The sequence below is a fragment of the Myiozetetes cayanensis genome, unplaced genomic scaffold, assembly GCF_022539395.1.
Source record: "Myiozetetes cayanensis isolate MyiCay16 unplaced genomic scaffold, myiCay2020 scf5-8, whole genome shotgun sequence".
In the NCBI taxonomy this organism is placed as follows: domain Eukaryota; kingdom Metazoa; phylum Chordata; class Aves; order Passeriformes; family Tyrannidae; genus Myiozetetes; species Myiozetetes cayanensis.
Window position 1 is genome coordinate 78,363,471 of NW_026087742.1, and position 21,747 is coordinate 78,385,217.

Below are 21,747 nucleotides of genomic sequence, written 5' to 3' on the forward strand. Positions count from 1 at the left end.
AGTAGATATATATATAGATATAGATATATATAAAACTCTGCAGGATCTGATGCTTTGATATGGATTTGGGGGGAAAAAACTTGTATATATTTCATGGTGTGGAGCAGAACCGGAGGGAAAGGAGCATGTACATATACAAGTACCCTCACTAGTAAGAGTGTGAATTGAATTAAATTAGAAGAGAAATGTCCCCACTTTTGTTTATTCCTCCAGGAATTTCTGTTGCCAGGTAGTAAGGCGTGGGGAAAATATTTTTAGTAATGAGTGCCATCTGCACTCATGTTGTGAGTGTGCACCAGTGATCACAGACAGCACATGTGATAAGATAGAAATCTGATCTTCCTCTAGGGTATATTTCTTTGAAGAAGCAGAACTCCACTATGTGAGATTTCAACAATTTAAAAGTGGATCTTTGTTCCTGATTGGCTCAAGGGGCTCAAGCACTTAAACAGACTTTCTTTGATTCCTCATCCTACTAGGAATTTGTATATGAAGCCAGAGATGTCACCTCAGCTTTGATTCTCCAGTAGTAAAATAGGGACATAACAATCTTGTTGGACACACACTGTAAGATAAACCCTTCAAAGTTAGTGAGGTATGATGGGGTTGTTATCACAAGTATAAGGTAAACAAAGAAAATTTTATATTTTGTCTTGTATATATAATTATATTTAATATATATTTTAACAGTGGTATTCCAGGAAATAGGATTACAGAAGTAAGATTACACAGCCAAGGAAGTTAGGCCATGGTTTATGCTCAGAGATGCTTGAGATGCTTGCCTTTCCCCTTGGGGAACTACAAAAGAGTACATTGGTGGTGCACATGGGTTTTAGCCACTGGTGCACGTGGGTTCATCCTTATGCTATTTGAAAATTGCTTCTGAAATCCCCTTCAGATGATGAAACATCAGGGGAGTAAGAATGAGTGCACTAGGTTAGACCAACAGTCCATCTCTCCATTACCCTGTCTCTGACGGCGACCAGCTAAATTGCTCTGAGATATAAGAATAGATCGAAGACAGAGTAGTTTCACTTCCTGTGTGCTTTCCCAGTTTTGACAACCTCTGCGGCTGCAAGCTACATCTAAACTATCAAACATTATAGGATTTTTATTCCATTAATTTGTCTTAAAACTAAACCCATTTGATTAGATTGAGTGCCCTCTCTTTTTCTTACTGTAGAAGAAATAAAATAATCTTCTATGCAAATTTTCATACCATTTATGAATTCACATAACTTTTACTCAGCCTCCTCCTCAGTCCTCTCATTTACAAACTGAAGATCATCCTTGTCTATACCTCTTCTTGGTTTATTATATCTTATTTTTTAAAAAATGCTTTGAACTTACGTGCATGCAGTAGTCAGAAGTAGTCAAGGAAGCATCTTGCATACAGATGTCAGAACTTCTGTTTAACAATTTTCTCTAATAATTTAAAAAAAATGTGTTTGCCTTCTCTTTCTGTAAGCTTTAATATTGTATGCCTCTACTAACTTTGTACCATCAGCAAATGCTCTCACCTCAATGTTCACCTCATTTTTAGATAAATCATGAGTACTGAGCTGCACAGATTCCAGCCAATATCATCATGGGCCTCTACTTTCCTCTGTTATGAAAAAGCAGTCATTTATCCCTACCTTTTGTTTTACATCTTTTTTCTTTTTTTCATCATTCCACAGATATTTCTATTTAAATTGTGTAAGCTTAGAAGGGTTCCACTTTTTATGGTAGGTTGGAAGCTGAGATATACACTTGAGAAGCAATGTCACACAGGTGTCATTGCTGTAAGCTACAAACTATGTTGCAGATGAAGGAAAGACGATTCATACAGCCAAAGTGGCTTGAGGATAATCTTATGCTGGTTCCAAATTTTCTTGTAGCTGCCCTACAAACAAAACGTATGTCCTTCCAAATTGCCCTCCAAAAGTATTTACTACTCTTCAGTGACCAGGGAAGGAAATCTACATGAATATTTTAAAGTGCATATTACAACTTTATACAACTTCACCAATGTATTGGTGAAGTGAGATGAATTCTACCCAGGTGTTTAAACCTCTATAACATTTTAAGAGAACTTCACTGGCTGCAAAAACTGTTTAAGGGAGCAGGTACTAAAACAGTAGAGTAAGCCCAGAACAGAGTAATAACAAGGTAAATGGGAGTTTTTCAGTAGAGAATGAGGCTATGGAAAACCTAAAAGTTTACAAAATTCTAATAAGAAACAGAAAAACATAAGAAATAAAGCCATATTAAGGAGGGGACATAAAACTAGACAAGAATAACACATATACAGGCTTTTATATTAATAGTAAAAGCCTAAAAAATTAACATGGTTGAATTAGAATTCCTGTTATCAAAAACTCCACAATGTTGACAAAAAACACATCTCAGAAACTCAGCAGAAGTAACAAGCAGTAGAATCCTACAGAATCAGAACATGCAGAACAGGCAACAAACATATTATCCAGATTGACGGAACATGGCACCAGTGAAAGACTGGTGCTATTTGACACAGAAATTCTACATCAAAGAAGTGAATAAGGTAACTGCGCATATAAACAGTATAGGACCCTCTGCATTGAAACTGTGTGCTAAACTGGAAGAAATATTCTGCCACCTTAAATGAGGATTAGAAAGTAACTTCAATATGCAAAGTAGTATGCAAGGCCTAAAGACAAGCAGTAATAATAGTGGGAAGCCTTTGTTGACCCTCATATATGTTTAGGAAAGGGTGGAAGAAAAAAATTAACTTTTTACTCATAAGTGAATCCTTACTGAATTATACAGTCCGAGAACACCAAAGTGAAGAAGCACATTATGGTTTAGCACTGAGCAAGATCTAGTTCATGACATAAATATCAAAAAGCTATTCCATAACAGTGAGAAAAATGCTATTAAATTCAGATTTTAATTTACAGGTAGAAGGCCAAATCCATCTACTACACTAAATTTAAATTAAAAGAAAATAATTACTTAAAATCATGAAGCTTTTGAAAAGAATTTTAAAGGAAAGGCCAAATGAAAGAAACTGGGAGGGGGGTGTATGGAGTAACTTTATATATCCTGTTTTAGAAGGACAGAGCACATCTACCATCTACAGAAAAAAATCCAAAAAAGTCAAAAAGGCCAGCAATATCAACTGGACTGCAAAGAAGACTTTTAAAAGTAAATGGATATGTTTCAGAAAGAAAAGCCATATGCTAAGCAAAGAAAATAAAAGAAAAAAGCATAAATACTAGTAATTTTTTTTGGTATAAAAATAACGGTAGATCATGAAAAATATTGAGAAACTACTTTCTAAAGAAATAAAATCTAATAAGGAAGCTTTTAAGAACATAAAGACAGCAGCAAGTCTAAAAGAGCAACAGACTATTAATTGTGTGTTTTCTGAAAAATAAAACCAAAGCAAGAAAGAAAAATAAACAGTGTTGACTACAGACAATGTCAAAGGAGACCCTAAACCATGCCAAAGACTGATCTTCTACAAAACTGTCAGGAGAAAATCTTTTGGAAGATAATTGACACAAATTCAACTTGTCCCTCTCCAACACCTGATAACACACACTCAAGACTTCTAAAGGATCTCACATACAACAAGGCTGACATACAGCAGTGGTAAATAATTCATCACCTAAATAAACTCTGGAGTGAGACAAAGGAAAGTGGCAAATGTAACTAATGTTACAAAAGGGATTCAGGGTCCAGCATTCAGGAAATGAGAAACTAATCAGCCTGACTTCACATCTAGGCAATTTGATAGAAATGTATTAATACTAAAATTACTAAATATGTGGAAAATATGATGCAAAAAGTTAACACAGCTGATGCAAAGGAAAGTCATGCTTCAGATGCTGTGGAGAGTGATGAATTTCTAAAAAGAAAGTTGTCACTTTATCACAAAAGGCAAAAGAAATTCAAGAAGTCTTCTCAGTTTCTTTTTAACTTTGGGGCAATAGTTTATGGAGAGAGTGGAGAAGACAGGCATAAAAGAGAAGGAAGTCAGTACTGTAGCTGAGAGATTTCTTGTGCCTAAGATCAATAACATCCGCATAACTGATGTACCAATCACCAGAGAAAAGGACCTCACAGGAAGATGAGCAAGATCAACATCATAACTAGAGATTAAGTAGTGTGTTAGGGTCAGTCTGGACTGCTGCAGAGGATCAAGTTTAATGCACAGAGAGATGGTGACTACTAGTGGCAGTATGAACCCTTTTCACTCGAGCTATCACGGTAGATAGACGAGAGGATGAGACGTGGCACAGGATGAGAGATGTATTGCAAATGAACAGAGCTGTAAAAACACAAAGAATTACTCTGTTCTTAAACCAGCTGAATGATCTCTTGGAAAAACAGATTCTACTTCTATGTGTGCCTGTGCTGCTAAGTAAATCACTCAAATTAAATAGTTTACAAATTTTATGTTTGTTGTACATACTTATGAGGGGCACCATAAAAAAGTCAGAAAAGAGATTAATACTTTTGACTTTGTATCAAAACTTGAATACTGTGCAATAAATAAAGCACATGATCACACATTCTACAATAAAGAGAAAAAATATCGACCAGTGGTTTATTAAAATGAGCTCTATCTACTCCTTGCACTAAATGAGGCCAGACTTTTGGAAAGAATATTATGTATTATGTAATTAAAAACTGAATCATGATGTATGCCCTTAACTAAATTTGCACTGGCAAATTTAATTCTAAAAGTTTACTTGCTTTTAAATGCATTATTTTACAATCTTATTTAGAATCTCTGAGTCACTTAATGTATTTTTGCTTTGATTTATTCATATTTAAACACATTTACTGAAGCAACATGAATACCAAGTGTTTACATATCATTTTACATTTCACAAATATTAACTAATTAGCCCTTTCCCAATAATCTGAAAGATAAGTAATAAAATATATCTTATCAAGTTTCAGAAAAGAAATTCAGTGATAGTTAAGAAGGACACAGTCCAAAAGGGATTATTAGCTAGGTGTGATTTCTGGTCTAAATATATTCTCCTTCCTTCCTTCAAAAACACTCAGTATTTCATCATCTGAAAATGCCCTGTGCCTTGAGGTTTAGGCCTTGACCTTTACAGCCAGTAAAGGCAGGGAAAAATGACAGACCCATGAGGATGGAAAAACTTTGTAGAGCATTACAGTTTCACTATTTTCAACCAATCAATGTCTTTTACATTTGAATTAAAATTTGAATTATTTGACTCCTCCTTTGGAACACCATTCATTTTTTAATTAGAGATGTCAAAAATATTCCTGTGCAGCAATACAGATCTATTTCTTTATAGAAATATTCGTGATTGAAACATAACGATTACAATCTTTCTTCTTACAGTCCATTTTTAGTGGAGAGTTCAAAATATCATTGAATTAAAAACTCTTTTTGCTTTATCTTCTTGAGACGAGGCAACCAATATTTCAGCATGCTAGACCACAATCAGCACTTAACCTGTGATACCATTGCATTTAACCCACAGGAAACCTTTTCTGTTCTAGATACTTAATCAGTTGTACGTTCATTCCACTAATTTTGTATCATTCAGTTCCAAGAACCAAACCCTCACCCCCTTTCACCTTAGTAATTTTTAAAAAATGCAACTTGTTTTAAAATACCAGAAGGAAATGCAGTACTGACTAACAGTCTTTGAAGAGAGGTGACTGTTTAAAAGAACATTTCAAAAGCTTAAGTACAGGTGAACCAGTGTCAGCCACCTTGGATATTTTTACACATCAAAATGGTGTATAATGCATACACCATTATGCCAGTCTGTGTCCAATAGCAGAGCGCTGTGCTCCGGTTAAATGACCACTTGGGTCACAGAAACAGTGACATGGCAGCTGGGAGGTCTGGTGACTGAGGAAGGGGTTTTATTCTGATCCAGCACCATACTCATGTTGTTATGCTGCTGTAGTCTATGAGGTTGAGAGACTTATTCAAAAATTATATTTATGTATTTTACTGGGGTGCACTCTACCGCTATTACAGAGACAGAGTTCCTACCAGGCTAACAAGATTTCAGACTGACACAGTGGCAAGTACTGCAAGTGGTGGCCCCTCATCATTGCTTTTTGTTCACCAGTTCCAGAGTAAGCTGCTAAAGCACAGAGTCATGCAAAGATGTAGACTATTAAAGTGGTTTATGAATCAGAGATGATATGTTTCATGGAAAAAAACACTGGATTTTATATCACAAGCCATTCACTTCGGAAAGTTGATTTGTGCTCCTAACTCATGCAAAGATTTGAAAAATTTCCTGTAAGGGTATCAGGATGATATAGCATTGCTTGCCATACATGTGAGCCATTTCTGTTTCAAGTCATTTTACCTCTTGGGACTGGTAAAGAGAAAAATGAATGCACTTGATTTGGCCTACTTGATTTGCATACTCAAGACTGTCTGGCTATCCCAAAATCATCTGTAAGATCTGTCACTTATATGAGCTGATTAAACTAAAAACAGTATTTGTATTTCTTTGTGGCAGAAAATACTTGGTCTTTTAATTTATTTGAAGTTTGCAGTACATACTGAAATTTAATACTGCAACCACAATTCTGTATTGAATTCTACAAAGATGAATTTAAAGTAAGTATGTAATACTCTCATGTAAGAATTCAATGTAAAATATCTCAATTGTCTGGATGATTAATATTCAAGAATTGAAAAACATAATTCTTCAACAATTGCTAGTGCACATTTAAAATGAACAAACCAGGAAACGATGGGTGAAAGAAGGCTGTAAGCCCAATATTACAAAAGAGGTTCCCACGTGTCAGCTACGCTATTTCGTGCATGAAACACTGATGGCTTTGCTCCTCTCTGTGCAAATTAAAGCACATCTATAGATCTACCTAATAGCTACAGATACTTTTGTCTCTGGTCATTTGTCCACAAGGTGAGAAAGGCCAATGCGAACTCTCTAGTTAAATTTGTTTTATGTGATTGACATCTGGGGTTTCAAGCATGAGAGAATGACTTTTTGGTCTCCAAATGTGGAGAACCAACCAAGCAAGTTAACTTTGCCAAGGCTCTTTAGTACTCCCCTAAACACTGACCCTACTGCTCTACCCCTTCCTGTCTCTGGAGCCTTGTCAGTATTATCCCCTGCAGTGGAGCTGTGCTGTGCTCATGAAATAAGGCCAGGGACAGCTTTCACTAGTTTAAAAGCAAAAAGATGACTTAGCTGTGATTTTTAAATTATTTTAACACTGAATTCTATTAGTATCTGAATTGACTTTCATTGAATATTTAAACCAATTTCTAAATCTCTTTTACAATATTTTAATTTTTCCCCTCACATATTATTTTACCACACAAAATATCAGTAAAGTAATGCTTTATTGAAGCTACTTCCAAGCACAATAAAAATATGTTCTTACTTGTTTAAGTTTCTTTAGATCTTCATCGAGTTCCAAGTTGTCCAAAATAACAGCAACAAACAAGCTGAGTAGAATCTACAAAACAATTGTAAATGATTTGTTAAAGTTTACTTTATTTTTCTTAAGTATTTTTAAATGACATGGAAAAATAATGACCCTATGGATGTAAACAGGATTTTTGTCTTTGACATCTGTCAAACTAATATCTTCTATCTGCTATAAATCTCCTAGCCATTTTGCAAGTACTAAATTGTTTTTCATTTTACCATAAAATTAACATGAGTTTAAAAATGTTGAATTCTAGGTTTGATGACCAATGCATTATATATATTTAACAATATACTCATTAAAATGTACTTCACATGAAAAGAAAATTAAATTAACCAGAAATAATAATTAAAAAAATCCACAAAGCAAAATACTAAAACAGCTTGTAAAGTTAAGGTAGTTTTCAATTAAGGTCGGATTCTTAGCACTCTTTTTAAAAAGAGTTACAGGCCTAAAATATTTCTGTGGTCTTGGACCCCCGAGTGACAACCAGAGCAGACATACCGTTTTAGCACTGTTGTAAATCAAGTGTAAGTTTACTTGTCACATTGCAAATAGAAGATATAGAAGATATATAGAAGATGAAATTTAAGTGGCTTAGTTTGTCAGTAAGTAGTCTGGAGCTCAAACTGCATCTCAGTGTCTGGACTTTATTCTAAGGAAGGATTTTCTTTCCCTCCATGAACTATAAAGGTGCAGAAGACATAGGAAGGACTCTGGCCCATAAATTTAAAACCTGTCATTGTTCAGAAAAAACACTGTTCTTTGAACAGGAAAGTGGCTTTAGCAGACATATTATATGTGCCACATACTTAAGTAGTACTTCATACAGTTTTCAGTGATCCAACTGCTATGAACGTGGAAGTAAAGATGGCATTCAGAATGGCAGAGCAAGACAAAATTCTGATAAAATACATAATCCCTGACACAATGTAGAGGCCCAGAGAAGCTGACTTTAGTCACAGGATGGACCGTGGTGATGTAACCTGCTCTGCCTCCCCCCAGGCCACACTATGATCTGAGAAATGCTCATTAGGCCTCAGCTTTGATGAACTGCACTTGGTCTAAGCCCCTCCTGATCTTATCAGAAACACTGTCTGTTCCCAGGAACTAACAGGTGTCTAATGAGCACCTGTAGTTTAATGAACAGCCTTGGAAACTTATTTTTCTTGCCTGAATAACAACCCAAGTGGAATAATATTTTTGTTGTTGAATTTTCAAAGAAAGTTACGGACTTGAATGGTGGTGAGGATGGAAAATTACTAAGACTAAAGCCCACTCTCTAATGACCCTGTAAACAGTAGTCCAAAGTAAGGTGCTTTTGAGGGACTTGGTTGGTCAAATCCAAGAAGAAGGGGCTAATGTATGTGTCTCAAACACTGATAACTGGATGGCTGTAGATCCAGCCAAAGACTATTAGTAATAACAGACAAGAATTGTTGGCAATAACCAAGGACTACTGGTATTAACATGGCATGAGAAAGAACAAGGTTTGGCTGAAGAAGAGCGGGGGCAGGCAGAGATAGGGCAGTGCTTTTTTGTGAGAAATAAGCACTACACAGTACAGTGCAAGCTCAAGAGTGGTAGGAAGTGGTCACGGACTACAAGGTGGGATTGAGACCACCCAAGTCCCCCAAAGCCCTCCAACCCCTTTCCAGAAAGGTCTGAAAGAACAGACTGCACATGATAAATAACTAGCACAGGAACTGAGAAACCTGTCTCTGGGGTGGAGAAACCTGTCCATGAAATGGTACCCACACAAGCCCAGGCAGTGTCCTCCAGGACCCTGGACATCTCATTGGCCAGACCAGTGCAGCTGGATTGACACTTACCAGCTGGATCAATGCTGAAACCAGGATCAGCATCCCCCCAGCTGGACTGACACTGGAAACAGGACTCTTTTTCTCTTTCTTTTTCTCTTTTCCTTTCTCTCTTTCTTAATTAATTCATCTCTCCCCCTTTAATTTCTCTCTTCCCTTTTACCCTACCCCTTTATCCAAAACCCACATACCAGTTTCCGTGCCAAGTGGAACTTTCTGACTGTTTGCGGATCCTCTGACTTTTGTGATTCCTTTTGATAATCAAACATTTATGAATTTTAGGTGCTTCCTTCCCCTTAGGGGTGGGTTGTCACACACAAACTCCTGATCCCTAATTGCTGATGAACAGTCTTGCTATAATTCTGTCAGGATTTTACAGTATGGTGTTTTCTATCTTCAGATATGTTATACATTTCATGATACTCCAGTACCTGCAGCTCAAAGCATACCAGCTAAGGAAGTGGTGTTCCATAGTTAAAAGAAGTACAGTACTCATTAAAGATATCACCCCTTCCAGTCTTGCTGATTCACACACTGATGTGTATCAAGATAAGACTCTTGCTCCCTTTTTTCTTTCTTTTTCAACAAGAACTGAATACAATGTACCACAAAAGTTAAATGTAAACTTGTTATTTGTTTAACTTCCTCTGCTGCCATCTCAACTAATAACAGTCCTCGTTTCCAAGAGTGGGATTTTTTTTCCGAGCTTCAACTTCTCCTTCTAATGTGAAACCTATTCATTTCTTTCCAAGGCTCTACAGTGTGCTTTGCCAAATGCCTGCAATTATCTCTTCTCAATTCTAATCCTCCTCCCTCTTCCAGTTGTTAAAAGTAATTTCTTCATCTGACTTCACTCTTGTTATTCACTGATGGCTGTTTATTCTTAGAATGCTTCTTTTAGGTTTCAGTAGCAGCCCAACTGCTGTCATGCTCCCTTACCAGTTCCATGTTGTTTTCTTTCTTTAAACTTCTTTTGCCTACAGACAACTCTGTCCTACATAGATTTTCTCTTCCAGGGTCTGAGGAAGGTCTTAGAACTGAAACTAAAAACTTCATAAGCCCAGGTAATTCTGAAAAGTTGTCTTTGCAGAGTTTCTTTATTCACGTAAAATTTGCATAGGTGAATGAGAAGAAAAAGCAAGGACTATGTACTTGAATGCAAATTCCCTGCAAAAGGACTGAGGATGGTGTACTGAGACTTTGCTTCTAGCAAAATAAGCGCTTTGAGTAAACAAACAGAGAAGTCCCAGATGACTCTTTCAAAACATGAAAGATAAGGCAGAATAGGAAAATTGCTCTTATAGCTAAGTTACTTCTCAAGTTAAGATATGACTTTTTGGAATAGAGGCCACTTGACACTATGTTGCTTTATGGACTTGCTTAATGCTCATCTAAGACGTAAAAATTGATGCCAGATCAGCCAATGCTCTTGATAAAGCATCACAAAACATCAATAAGATTCTCTTATCAATACCTGCTTTTAAACGAATGGTCAAAACTCACTTCTCTTTTGCTTTTTATCCCCAATTCCTAAGGAGTTTTAAAGACCACTGCAGCATGAAAAGTTGTTTTTCCTGACCCTTGTGAGCAAATTACATGTCCTATATATCTGCTGATACATACATTTGTTTGGCTTCTATTTTAATTTCGCTAAGCAGCTCTAAGAGCATGAAATGCACTTTATTGCCATTTATAAAGTGGTCAAGTTTTCAATCCATATGAAGGAATCTGCTGCACACACAATTACAGTCTCATTATTCAGCCTTTAGAAGTGAAAAAGGACATATTGCAAAGTTAAAGAAGTAAATAGAAGCTGATGAAGATTGTATAAATATATTTAGTACCTAATGTAAGTAGACAATTGAGCAAAGAATGAAAATGGAAGGAAGAAAGTGAAAATAAGAGTAAGTGCATCAAAACCTACAGTGAATGGAAAATACAAAATGAGCAATAGTAGGAGTGAATCAAGGGTGCATAAAATGGTTAGCCCCCCTGATTGTGTTATTTTCTCTGTTCTGGAATTCAAAATACAGTACTGACCCCTTATTGATATAGGATAACCAAAGAGATGTTTTCCTTCCCATTTTCTCTGTAAAAGAATGTAATAACCCCATTTTAAAGGTATACAGAAAAATGGGGATTTTACATATAATCCCCATTTCTGTATATGTGCAGGAACTGCTGTATTAGTTCTCATCCATTTATTGCTTGATATTCTATGTTATAGATATATGTGCATTGATTTTGCACCAGACAACAGGGAAGGAGTGATTACTAGTTAAGTTTATATCCTAAGGCTTTACACTTCTTACTTTAATTGCTGTTGCAAAGAGAATGTAATGAAAGCTGAGGAGGCCATTTCTACATGATAAATCAAATCAATTGCTTAACTCTGCAATCATTACAGTTGTGAAGGTACAAGACAGATAACAATTATATTGTTAGTCTAGCAGTGTTATTTGGATCTAAGAAGAACAACACCTCACACCAGAACAAAGCCCACCACTTCATGCCACAAGGCTGAAGGGTAAATTAATTCTAGCACATCAAAGAATCAGTCCTAAAGCCCTCTATGCTAAAAAGGGGCATCACAATTAGTTTTAACTATCTGAGAATAGTAAGTAATACAAGAGCTCTGAGAATAATTCAAAAGCACAGCATATTTAAAAGTGAAAACTTACCAGAGTAGCAAAAAGATGATACAGTATAAAATAAATAGCAACTACTGGTGCCCACATATGTCCAACAGCATTCAGTGTCTGATCCATGACATCTACCCATCCTTCCTGTGTGAGAATCTGAAACATTGACATGAAAGCCTGTAGGAAAGAGAATTGCCAACATATTAACAAATTATTTTAATATGGTTTTATTGACACATTACTAAAGTTGATTTAACAGAGCAGAACACCTGTTTTGGTTTGCTTTTTAAACCTTAACAAATGTATTTCAACTTTTAAAGCCAAGCAAAAGGCTATTCATGAGCTAAAGGAGAAATCAATAGCTTGACCTTTGAACTGTAAACTGCAATTTGTAACATAGTCCTAGCTCCATTAGCCCATACAAAGAGCTTTTTGGTTTCCATCAGGGCTGCAAAAAGAGGAGAAATATCCTGAGCATCAGATATTGTTGTTTTGAATACTATACTGTATTGTGAGTTTTTGATTATGCTTTTTCTTCTGTGTTACCTCTCTATAGATATACCTATAATAAAGTGTTATAATTAACTGTGATCACACTTTTATGTAATCTTAATAGTAGAAGCATTTTAGGCACCCCACCGTTGAGATGAACCAACACAAGGCAAGGTCTCAATACTTGCACTTGATTCAGCCAGTCAGACTCTTCCTCTACATTTTGTAAATAGCATTCTTTGTGGAACTGTTTCTGTAACACTTTCAAATCCCTTCAGACCAGACATACATGTCAGAGGAAATAATAGAAATGTTTTAAACTTTATTTGGTGATAGGAATATATAAAAGCAGGTAAGTCTAGAACCCAGAAGTCTGAGACCTTTGGAACCCCAAATGGAGCCTATAGCACCGACCAGAATCAAACTCAGTGTGAGTAATGAGTAACTCTGACATGCACATCCTACACAGCTATTGAGGACTGCAGGCTGCCTAGGAAACAGAAGCTGAACTATGATATCAAAATGAAGTGTGGATCTTGATAGTCTTAAAGGTCTCAATGAGGCCAAACTATTGCACAAGTTTCTTTTGGTTTTGCCTGATATCAAAAGTACTCCCTTTCCAGACAGGATCAAAGCCGGTATCTTACTGAAATTTATGCATAACACAGAAGTGTTAGGAACTGAAGACATTAACAATGCAGCTTACATCTAACGGGATTCCTATAATTCAAGATGTTAACACAGTTATAAAGATAGATTAGGTCTGTGCTCAGTGTGTCTGACGCTCCCAGCAACAGCAGATTAACACATTAATGCACTGGCACAAAGAGAACAGCATTCTTCTTGCCAAACCTGTGAGAAAGCAGTACCCAGACAGCCATTCACATCAATTTACCTTAAGCCAAAATGTATGCTTGAAAAGCTGAAAACATGTAGGTATATAAAACTTACATGCTTGGGAAACAACAAAAAGAGTTCTAATTAAGTTTTAAAGCTGCTGGTAAAAATAACAGTGGGACACTTCAGGTTTATATTCCCGTTATAAACCACAGGTAACTACTTTGCTTGGGCTCCTTATCAAGTTTGCAGAGGTTTTCAAACAAAACAATGACTTTAAGCAGTTTCTTCCAATGCAAACATGACTCTTAAAGACTCTTAAAGTTACACCCATACCCTTAAGGAAGCCACTCCTGAATATGATTTCTCACCTGCAGTGAAGGCTAATTTACTCTAGAGAAGACTGTCCATGTGCATACATACAGCACTTGGTTGCGGTCTATATAAGGTCTCTATGGGTGTAACACATCACTAATATTTGGTGACAAGGAGCTGGTTCCAACTATCTGAAATAATAAGAAGGATGTGGCATGACTCACTACATTCTGTTTCTGTATCACGAAATCAAGGGTGTATGCTTTTTCCTTAAAATTTGAAATGATGGCCTGAAAGTAGAAGGTTTGCTGGGGTGTTGTAACAGGGCTGGGTAAGGCAGGGACAGTCTAATCCAGTGCACCTTGTTACACAATCACTGCATAAAAGGAGTTTTGGAGTGCCCAGCTGGAGAGAACAATTTCACAGAATCACAGAATATTCTGAGTTGGAAGGGACCCCCAAGGGTTATCAAGTCCAACTCCTAAGTGAATGGCCCATGCACAGGGATTGTCTCAGAGAGGGAATGCTGGAAGCAGAAAGAAAGTTAACAACTAAGCAGTATCAGAAGGCCACTGATACTCACTGTCCATTCTTTCATTGACCACGGATAAAGATCCTAGGACTGAAGCTTTTTCTCCTCTGTCTAATTAATACATATTTTAAAGTACAAAAATTGGATCATGTTGCCTCTAGATCATGTTCAGAGGAAGTGCTGTGAATTTTAACTCTGTCAAAGGGGTCCCTAACATTTAGATACTGAGGGTTTTGTAAATAATTTGCCTGATGACCCTCACAAAAAAAGCCCCTCACTGGAGTCCAACTTGTTTTTTTATTGCTGATATGTTCTGTGGCATTCTGAAGCAGACAGAAGCATAAACACATTGCCAGGTTAAGGCCAAAGAGTTTGAGAGCTATTTTTACAGTTGCTGTTCAGAATTAACTCACACTAACCAAATTTTCAGAGATGCTTAAGCCTACAAGTCCAATCTTAGCTTCACTCACAAAAAGTGAAGCTAAGATGTACATGGAGCAGATTAAGGCATCCAAGAGAGCAATCACACATATTGGGAGAGAAGTTAAACATCACTCTTTACATTTGGTCAAGATTTTGCTGATGTAGAAATTAAAGTCCCAACCTTTCTTTCGAATGCACAGATCCCACAGAGAACAAAGGCTATCATGAACTAGAAGCAGCAGAGAAAACTGCTCGCAGCTACTTTTTTCGTAAATTCTTTACGGCAGGAATTTGCACAGTGCCCTCTACTTTATGTTGCTTAACTAAGGCCTTAACTAGCATCCTGCCAACCTGAATCCAAGACCCTCCCTTCAAATTAGTGCCCCCTTGCAGCCATGCACATGGACTCTGCAAAATGGACTGCGTAAAATTACAAACCCTTATTACTGATTAATTTTCATACAAAATTCATTTTCTCCCCATGGAAAACATGAAGAGAAGGAGGCATTTGTCATCTTTATCTAGGAGAAACCTTGTATAGCCAGCTGAGTATGCATGAAGCAAGCAGAAAATTCAGCCTCTTTTACTGCTGCCAGTGGTGCTTGAGGATGAAGAAGACAATGGACCCATCAGAGCCCAACACTGCTTTTCAAGACTCAGGTTCCCTTCATAACAGGGAGGTGAAGCTAAACCAGGCAGCTGTCATTTCCCTGCACTCAGAGCATCTCTGGAGCCAGTGGCAGTCGTATCTGACTGGTGTGGCACTCCTTGCCAAAATATAAGGTGGGCACTGCATTAAGTAACATACCCCACTATTGGTTTTAAAAACACCTGAGGGACTGGGTAAATGAACCAGTGCAGTATCCTTTCTTCTGAATCACACTAAATTTCCATAGTTTACTGCTTTTTAATATGTATTTTACTTAATTCTTCAAGGTGTAAAGATACCTCCAATACTGTGACCTCTCATTAATATAAGTACCAGACTAATGTGCAAAAGACATTCTTTGAACATCATAAAAATCTAATCTTCCATTTAAACCAGTTGTCCATTAAGCACAGTTATATAAAATGACCTTTTAATATACTTTAAGTATTTTATTATATCATTAAAGTCCAGTATATGAAAAAACATTAGTTTAAGTAAATAAGACAGTTCACAATGAGTATGTGCTTTGCACCTAGCAATCTCCTTTGGAGCAAGTTATTTTTAGCTGAAAGATAGACTTCCCACTGTTCATTTTAAAATTAATTTGGAATGCAACTAGCTGACAGAATCAACATCTGTGAAGACAAGACTGAGAGATTTATGCAAATGGTGATTTTCTGAATTAATTTGTGTTATAGAAAAGACTGTCAATTTCTTTGAGTATTTATGCCCTATTACTTAATGAGCTGTTTTGATGATGGAAGTCAAGCTACCTTTTTATTTATAGTAGAAGATTGGCAAAGGTTTGGTAGAATATAAGAGCCAAAGTGCCAGTTCTGATATCTTGTCCAACTATTACAGGGGTAGTGCCGCACAAATTACTACTTAACAGTTATAATGTACTTGTCTTATAACTGGAGCTTGTAGGGGACAAATCCCAATGGCCAAATTGATGGAAGCAGTTCTATAATCAGTGGGATTACTTCTGCAAATTAAGTTAAAGGTATTCAGGATATTGCTATAATTTCCTTGTAATCTGTTCTACCACCATAAACTTATGTTTTCCTGCTAATACATCATGAATGCGCAGTAATGGACTGAGAGAAGAGTAGCTGTCCTGTAAAAATGTGGCAGTCATACTGAGATTTTAACTGCATCAGAGAATTAAGACTACATTGTTTAACTTTTTTAATGTATGTTGCTTATGTTGAGCTAATATTTTATATCTTGAACTTTCTTCAAGCTTAAGGCTGGCAGCAGAGATCTGGTTTTCTGAAGAATGGAGGACTTTTGCTGCTGAGATCAGTTGGGCCTGGCTTTCATCTTGTAATGAGCCATTTAAAGAAGGGCAGCATTCCCAGCTTTGTAACCTGAGATACAGAGCAGTCAGCATATGTCCCCAAACTCTGAGAGATACCAGGACATGGAAGTCAGAGACACTGAAAATGTGTTTTGTTCTCAATACAGTGAATTTTCTTAGTGGCCTTCTTACACCTGTGCCTTTGAACAGTTTTCTCCTCTCACTACATCTTCAGGAGCCCAGCCATCCCTGTACTTTCTCATGGCTCAATATGTGCCGCCCAAGAAGACATGCAAAAATAAGAGACAGCAGATGGGTTAAAAACATTACAGCAAACATCTATATTTTTGTACTCGGTATTAGAGAGAAAGCCAGTCCATTGGGCCAAAAGAAGTAATGGCCAAAAGAAGGGTGAAATTAGTAGCCATGGCAACACTGAGCTTATGCCTATTGACTGTCATCAGGAAACCATGTGAAAACATGCAATTTAGAAGCATTAGCAAAAGAAGGAGGTCTACTTGTTCCAAAACCCATACTGTGCCTTTTTATAAAGCACTTAGAGTTTCAAAATGATTTTAGGTTTTGTCTGTTTTTGTGTAGAAAGCACTTTACTGTACAAACTCAAAATTTAGCCTCTAGTGTCACCATTTTTGTTATCATGCTTGTCATCTCTGTATTTGTAACCAAAAAAACCCCACAGCAACAATCCTGGCCATTTTAGGTTTGCTCTTCTCTGAGGGTAAGCTCCTAAAAATTTTTCTTAGCAAATTCTGTTATTGCAGACCTCATATCATCTCCTACATTGTCCTCCTACTATGTCTTCAGTCATGTTTTGAAAATTATTATAATTGTCTTATTGCAAACTGATTCAGTGGTCTTTATTCATGGCAGAAAGTGTGAGAACTCCCCAGCCTTTTCCAGGAAGTCACGCTCCTTTGGAGGGACATCACTGTTCACAGAATCAATCACAAATTTTGAGTTCAAATTTGTCATTGACTTTTAGTCTATTAAGAGATGTTTCAGTATAAAACTGCAAATAGAAGCCACATACTGTAAATTATACACTTCTGAAACAATCATAACAAGGTGAATATGTGTAAAAATAGAAAATAAATAAAAATAAGGCAAAACTCTTGCTTCTGGTTGTCATATGAGAAAATGTTAAAAACTTTTCAATTCAGTATAGCTGGAACACTCCTTTATTGTTGGCAATAGGTCTTCTGTTTTTCAAATATTTAAGTCAGAAAATAGAAAGCAAGTAAACATATTTCTGTTTGTAAAAATATGTATAATTTGCTGGAGAGAATATTTTCTCAGTCTTCAAACATATATTTAGGATATTCATATACATGTTAAAATTCAGTATGCTAGAAGCTCTTATTGAAGTTTAAATGGCAGCAGATTAAAATGCTTAAAATAATCCAAAACTTTATTAGTGTATTGATATATATTGGTAATTTTTCATTGCAAGTGGATCTTTACTCAGATATCAATTTATCTAGTTAAAATCTGCAGGTGATTGTGAATCTGTCTTATTTTAATCATACTACAATAACTCTTTGAGGACTTCCATTGTCATTTTGCATAAATAACAAAATAATTCTAAAACAAAATTCCTTAGTGATTTGAATCCTGAAGTTGGACATTTTTTTCAGAAGTTACACATGGGAGTTGGTCATGCATTAGAAAAGCTTAAGGAGGTTTATTTTGTGGGGTTTTTTTTTATTTATTTTATTTTTTTATTTTCTTCTGCATTTAAACAATTAATTATACTGAATTCTACTGAATGCTTTTCTAAGCACATTTTCCAAAATAGGAAGCATGGTGTTACATTATTCCCTGTGGGTAGGCATTTTTTGTCTCACATTTGATGGCCAGCTTCCCATACATCAAGTTCAGGTTGATAATTACAAATTGCTGCTTAGCCATTTTGTTTGCTAAATGCATGACCCTTGAGGCTGCCTTATTCATTGTTATTTAATTGTTCCAAACAATGCACTTTCACTAAAATAGATACATTGGATAACTAAGCTGGAATGACAGAAACAAATAAATTGTCACTGGAATCAATCCATGTACACTCAGTCTAATCCACTATTAAAGAAATGGCAGTATTTTCATTCAGAACAGTGTGCTCCAATAAATACATTAGCTCCAATTTCCACTGATTTTCAGTGTTCTGTTCTGAATTAACGTAATGCTCATAAATATCCATTATTTATACTCAAAAAGCAAACACTTATTTTGTCAATGCAGACAGATTTTATAACCCTGTGTAAAACAAGCATTCCTGTACAAATCAAGAACAACATAAAGATATAAATCATGCGTAGACACATTTTATATAAATTTTGTGGCTAATATTCACACTTGTGGGCATGAATCTTCTTTCTGTAACATGCTAGAGTAGTGTTAAGCCATATGCTGGTGTGTCATCATCACAGTGAATAGGTAAAATTTCTCTATATTCCCTTGACAGCAGAAATAGAACACCTCTCTCAAAGACAGACAGCCTTCACTACAGAAGGACTACAGGAAGACTGTTACACTCAGAAAATACAATTCTTTTATCTATACATATGGGGATAAACTGCTTCATGGTTCTCAGAAGGAAAGGAAGACCACTAATGTAATAACGAATATAGAATCTGACTTTGTTTTGGCTGGAGTAGAGTTAATTTTCTTCCTAGTAGCTGGTACAATGCTGTATTTTGGGTTTAGAATGAGAATAATGTTGATAACACTCCAATGTTTTTGTTACTCCTGAGCAGTGCTTGCTCAGAGTCAAGGCCTTTTCTGCCTCTCACCTCACCCCACCAGTAAGCAGGCTGTGGCTGCACGAGGTGTTGGGAGCAGACACAGATGGGACAGTTGACTCCAAGTGACCACAGGGATATCCCACACTGTATGTTATCATGGTCAGCATATAAACCACAGGAAAGCTGGCTGGTGGCTGCAGATCAGAAACTGGCTGGGCATTGGTCCATGGATAGTGAGTGATGGCAATGCACACCACTTATTTTGTATACTCTAATTTTTTTATCATTATTGTTTTCCTTTCTGTTTCTGTCTTACTAAAATTCCTTTATCTCAGCCCATGAATTTTGCTTTTTCTTTTTCCCAATTCTCTCCCCCATCCCACTGCAGGGGGAGGATTGAACAAGTGGCTGTGTGATGTTTAGCTCCAGGCTGGGCTAAACCACAACAGAATCACAGAATCATTCAGGAGAGAAAGAACCTTTAAAATCATTGAGTCCAATCATTAACCCAACATGACTGTCAAGTTCATCATGGTAAGAAAATGTTAATGGTAAGAAAATGTTAATGGTAAGAAAATAGTAACAAGTAATGAGCAATCATTTTGAGTAATTAATGTAAAATTAATGTAAAACCAGTAATGTTTTTTATACTTGCCCGTGGAAAGGTTGTAAATCTATCCAGTTCTTCCACAAAGCAAAACATCTGTAAACTGATAGCTGACATTACGATTAACAGGCTGGCAGTAAATACTACCAAACTCCCAAGTTTTTTTCCTGGTCCAAATATCTTATACACAAAATCCTCCAAAGCAGGAGAAATCTTTATAAGGCGAACTACTCTAAGAACCTGCATAGAAAAAGAAAATACAACTGTATCAATGATTTGATTATCACATTAATCAAAGCTTTTCAAACAACTCACAGATCATGAAGAGAAATGCAATTGGGTAAAGCTGGTTTTGAGGTAACAATGGGAACAAAGACAGGTTAAACAATACGACAGATAGTAAATCTGAATGTAATGTGGAATTAAGAGACCAGTGGAGGCTTACACTGGGTTACCAAACATAAGAATGGTTCCAGGCAGGGGTCAAAGCACGTCAGTCTAGATTTAGCAACTGAGAATCTGCTGCAGTGCTAGGTACATTGCTCTGGTTTGATTAGCATCACTTCTAAAAATTCATACTTATTCTAGGTGGACAGGCTCCTGAACAGTCTTTGAAGAAACCTCTGCTTTGAGCAGCTGGCTAGATGAGACGTCTTTGAAAGGCCACTCCCAACCTAAATACGATTCTATGTTTGTTGTATCAGGTTATATATTCATATAAAGAACTGCCAAATCTTCTTTCCATTTCAGTGACCGAAGGCAAAATTGTTTGGCGTTGTGTACCGTATAACCTAGCAAATTTGGTAATGGACATATTCTGCTATTTCATATTATATATAAGATGGGAAATTTTGGGTTGCATTTCTCAGTATCAGAGCAAACAGCAATGTGTGCCACTGACATATTTGACACCTCACAGTATTAATATTGGCAGCAAAACTTTGATCTTGTGTGGAACTCCTGGCCCATTTACTGCTGAATCTACTTTAAAGAGCTGCTGACAGCTCTTATTCTCCTATTTCTGCTATTGATGGTAGCACAGTGACATGAATATCAGTATCAACAAGAGGCAGTGGCAACAACAGTAGTTGCTGAAGACAACAGACAGCAGCATATGGGGCAACTGAGATTCTGCAGTTCTTCGGGAGAAAAAGACTCTCTAGCCTAAGGTATCATCTGGATTTCCACAAGAACCATATTGCAACTGAAAGGTAGGAATTACAGTGGATTATTGGGTGACCTATGTGCAAGTCAAATACAATTACAATGCTGCTTTTGGAGAGAAAGTAAGTACAGCCAGTTGTTCACAGAATGAGTTCACTGCACTCTGTATCTTGCTAATAATGTGCACCTTTGGATTTTGCTTGAAATGCATTTCCCTACCCATTTGTAAGGTATGCAGAATACGCTCATCATTTAGACTTTACTGTGAAAGCAGAGCAAGAGAGAAAGTCAACTCAAGAAAGCAACTTATTCCAAGCATACCAGGCCCCTTGTGTGAGACGGGATGAGCCGCCACTGCCTTCAGTAGTAAGCAAGGGTTCCAGATGAGAGGTTAGACTAGACTTTCACAAGATCAGCACAAGGTGAGATAAAGCCCTTTCTTTCATGTAGATACTGTGGTCACATTACATGAAACTGGATACCAAGGCAGACAGTGAGATTTCCAAGTACTACGAACATGTAAATATGGTGCCTACTTACTTACAAGATTTACTCATGGTGTAAATGTTAGCTCTGTTCCCATCAATACTATTTTCAATACAGACCCCAGTGAGGTGAAGATTTCATGCTAGTCAGTATTCTGTTTTAGATAAATGTAATTATCTGCCTTAGTTTTTTCCCCTGTCTTTGGGGAACTTTATTGACCTTTAAGCAACACACTAATCTTATTGATACTATTTTGTTTATTCATTTATTTTCATTAGGTG

At 36.6% G+C, this 21,747-nt stretch overlaps 1 protein-coding gene across 6 annotated transcripts in view; it reads right to left on the minus strand.

The window, feature by feature from the left end:
- NALCN (sodium leak channel, non-selective) overlaps nucleotides 1-21,747 on the minus strand; it is a 237,961-nt gene that overhangs the window by 88,882 nt on the left and 127,332 nt on the right. For all 6 annotated transcript variants that reach the window (XM_050332057.1, XM_050332055.1, XM_050332053.1 and 3 more), the window contains 3 exons: nucleotides 19,865-20,056; nucleotides 11,942-12,079; nucleotides 7,393-7,467 (listed from right to left, as the gene is read on the minus strand). In XM_050332057.1, coding sequence (XP_050188014.1) covers nucleotides 7,393-7,467; nucleotides 11,942-12,079; nucleotides 19,865-20,056 — 405 coding nt within the window. The remainder of the gene's footprint in view (nucleotides 1-7,392; nucleotides 7,468-11,941; nucleotides 12,080-19,864; nucleotides 20,057-21,747) is intronic.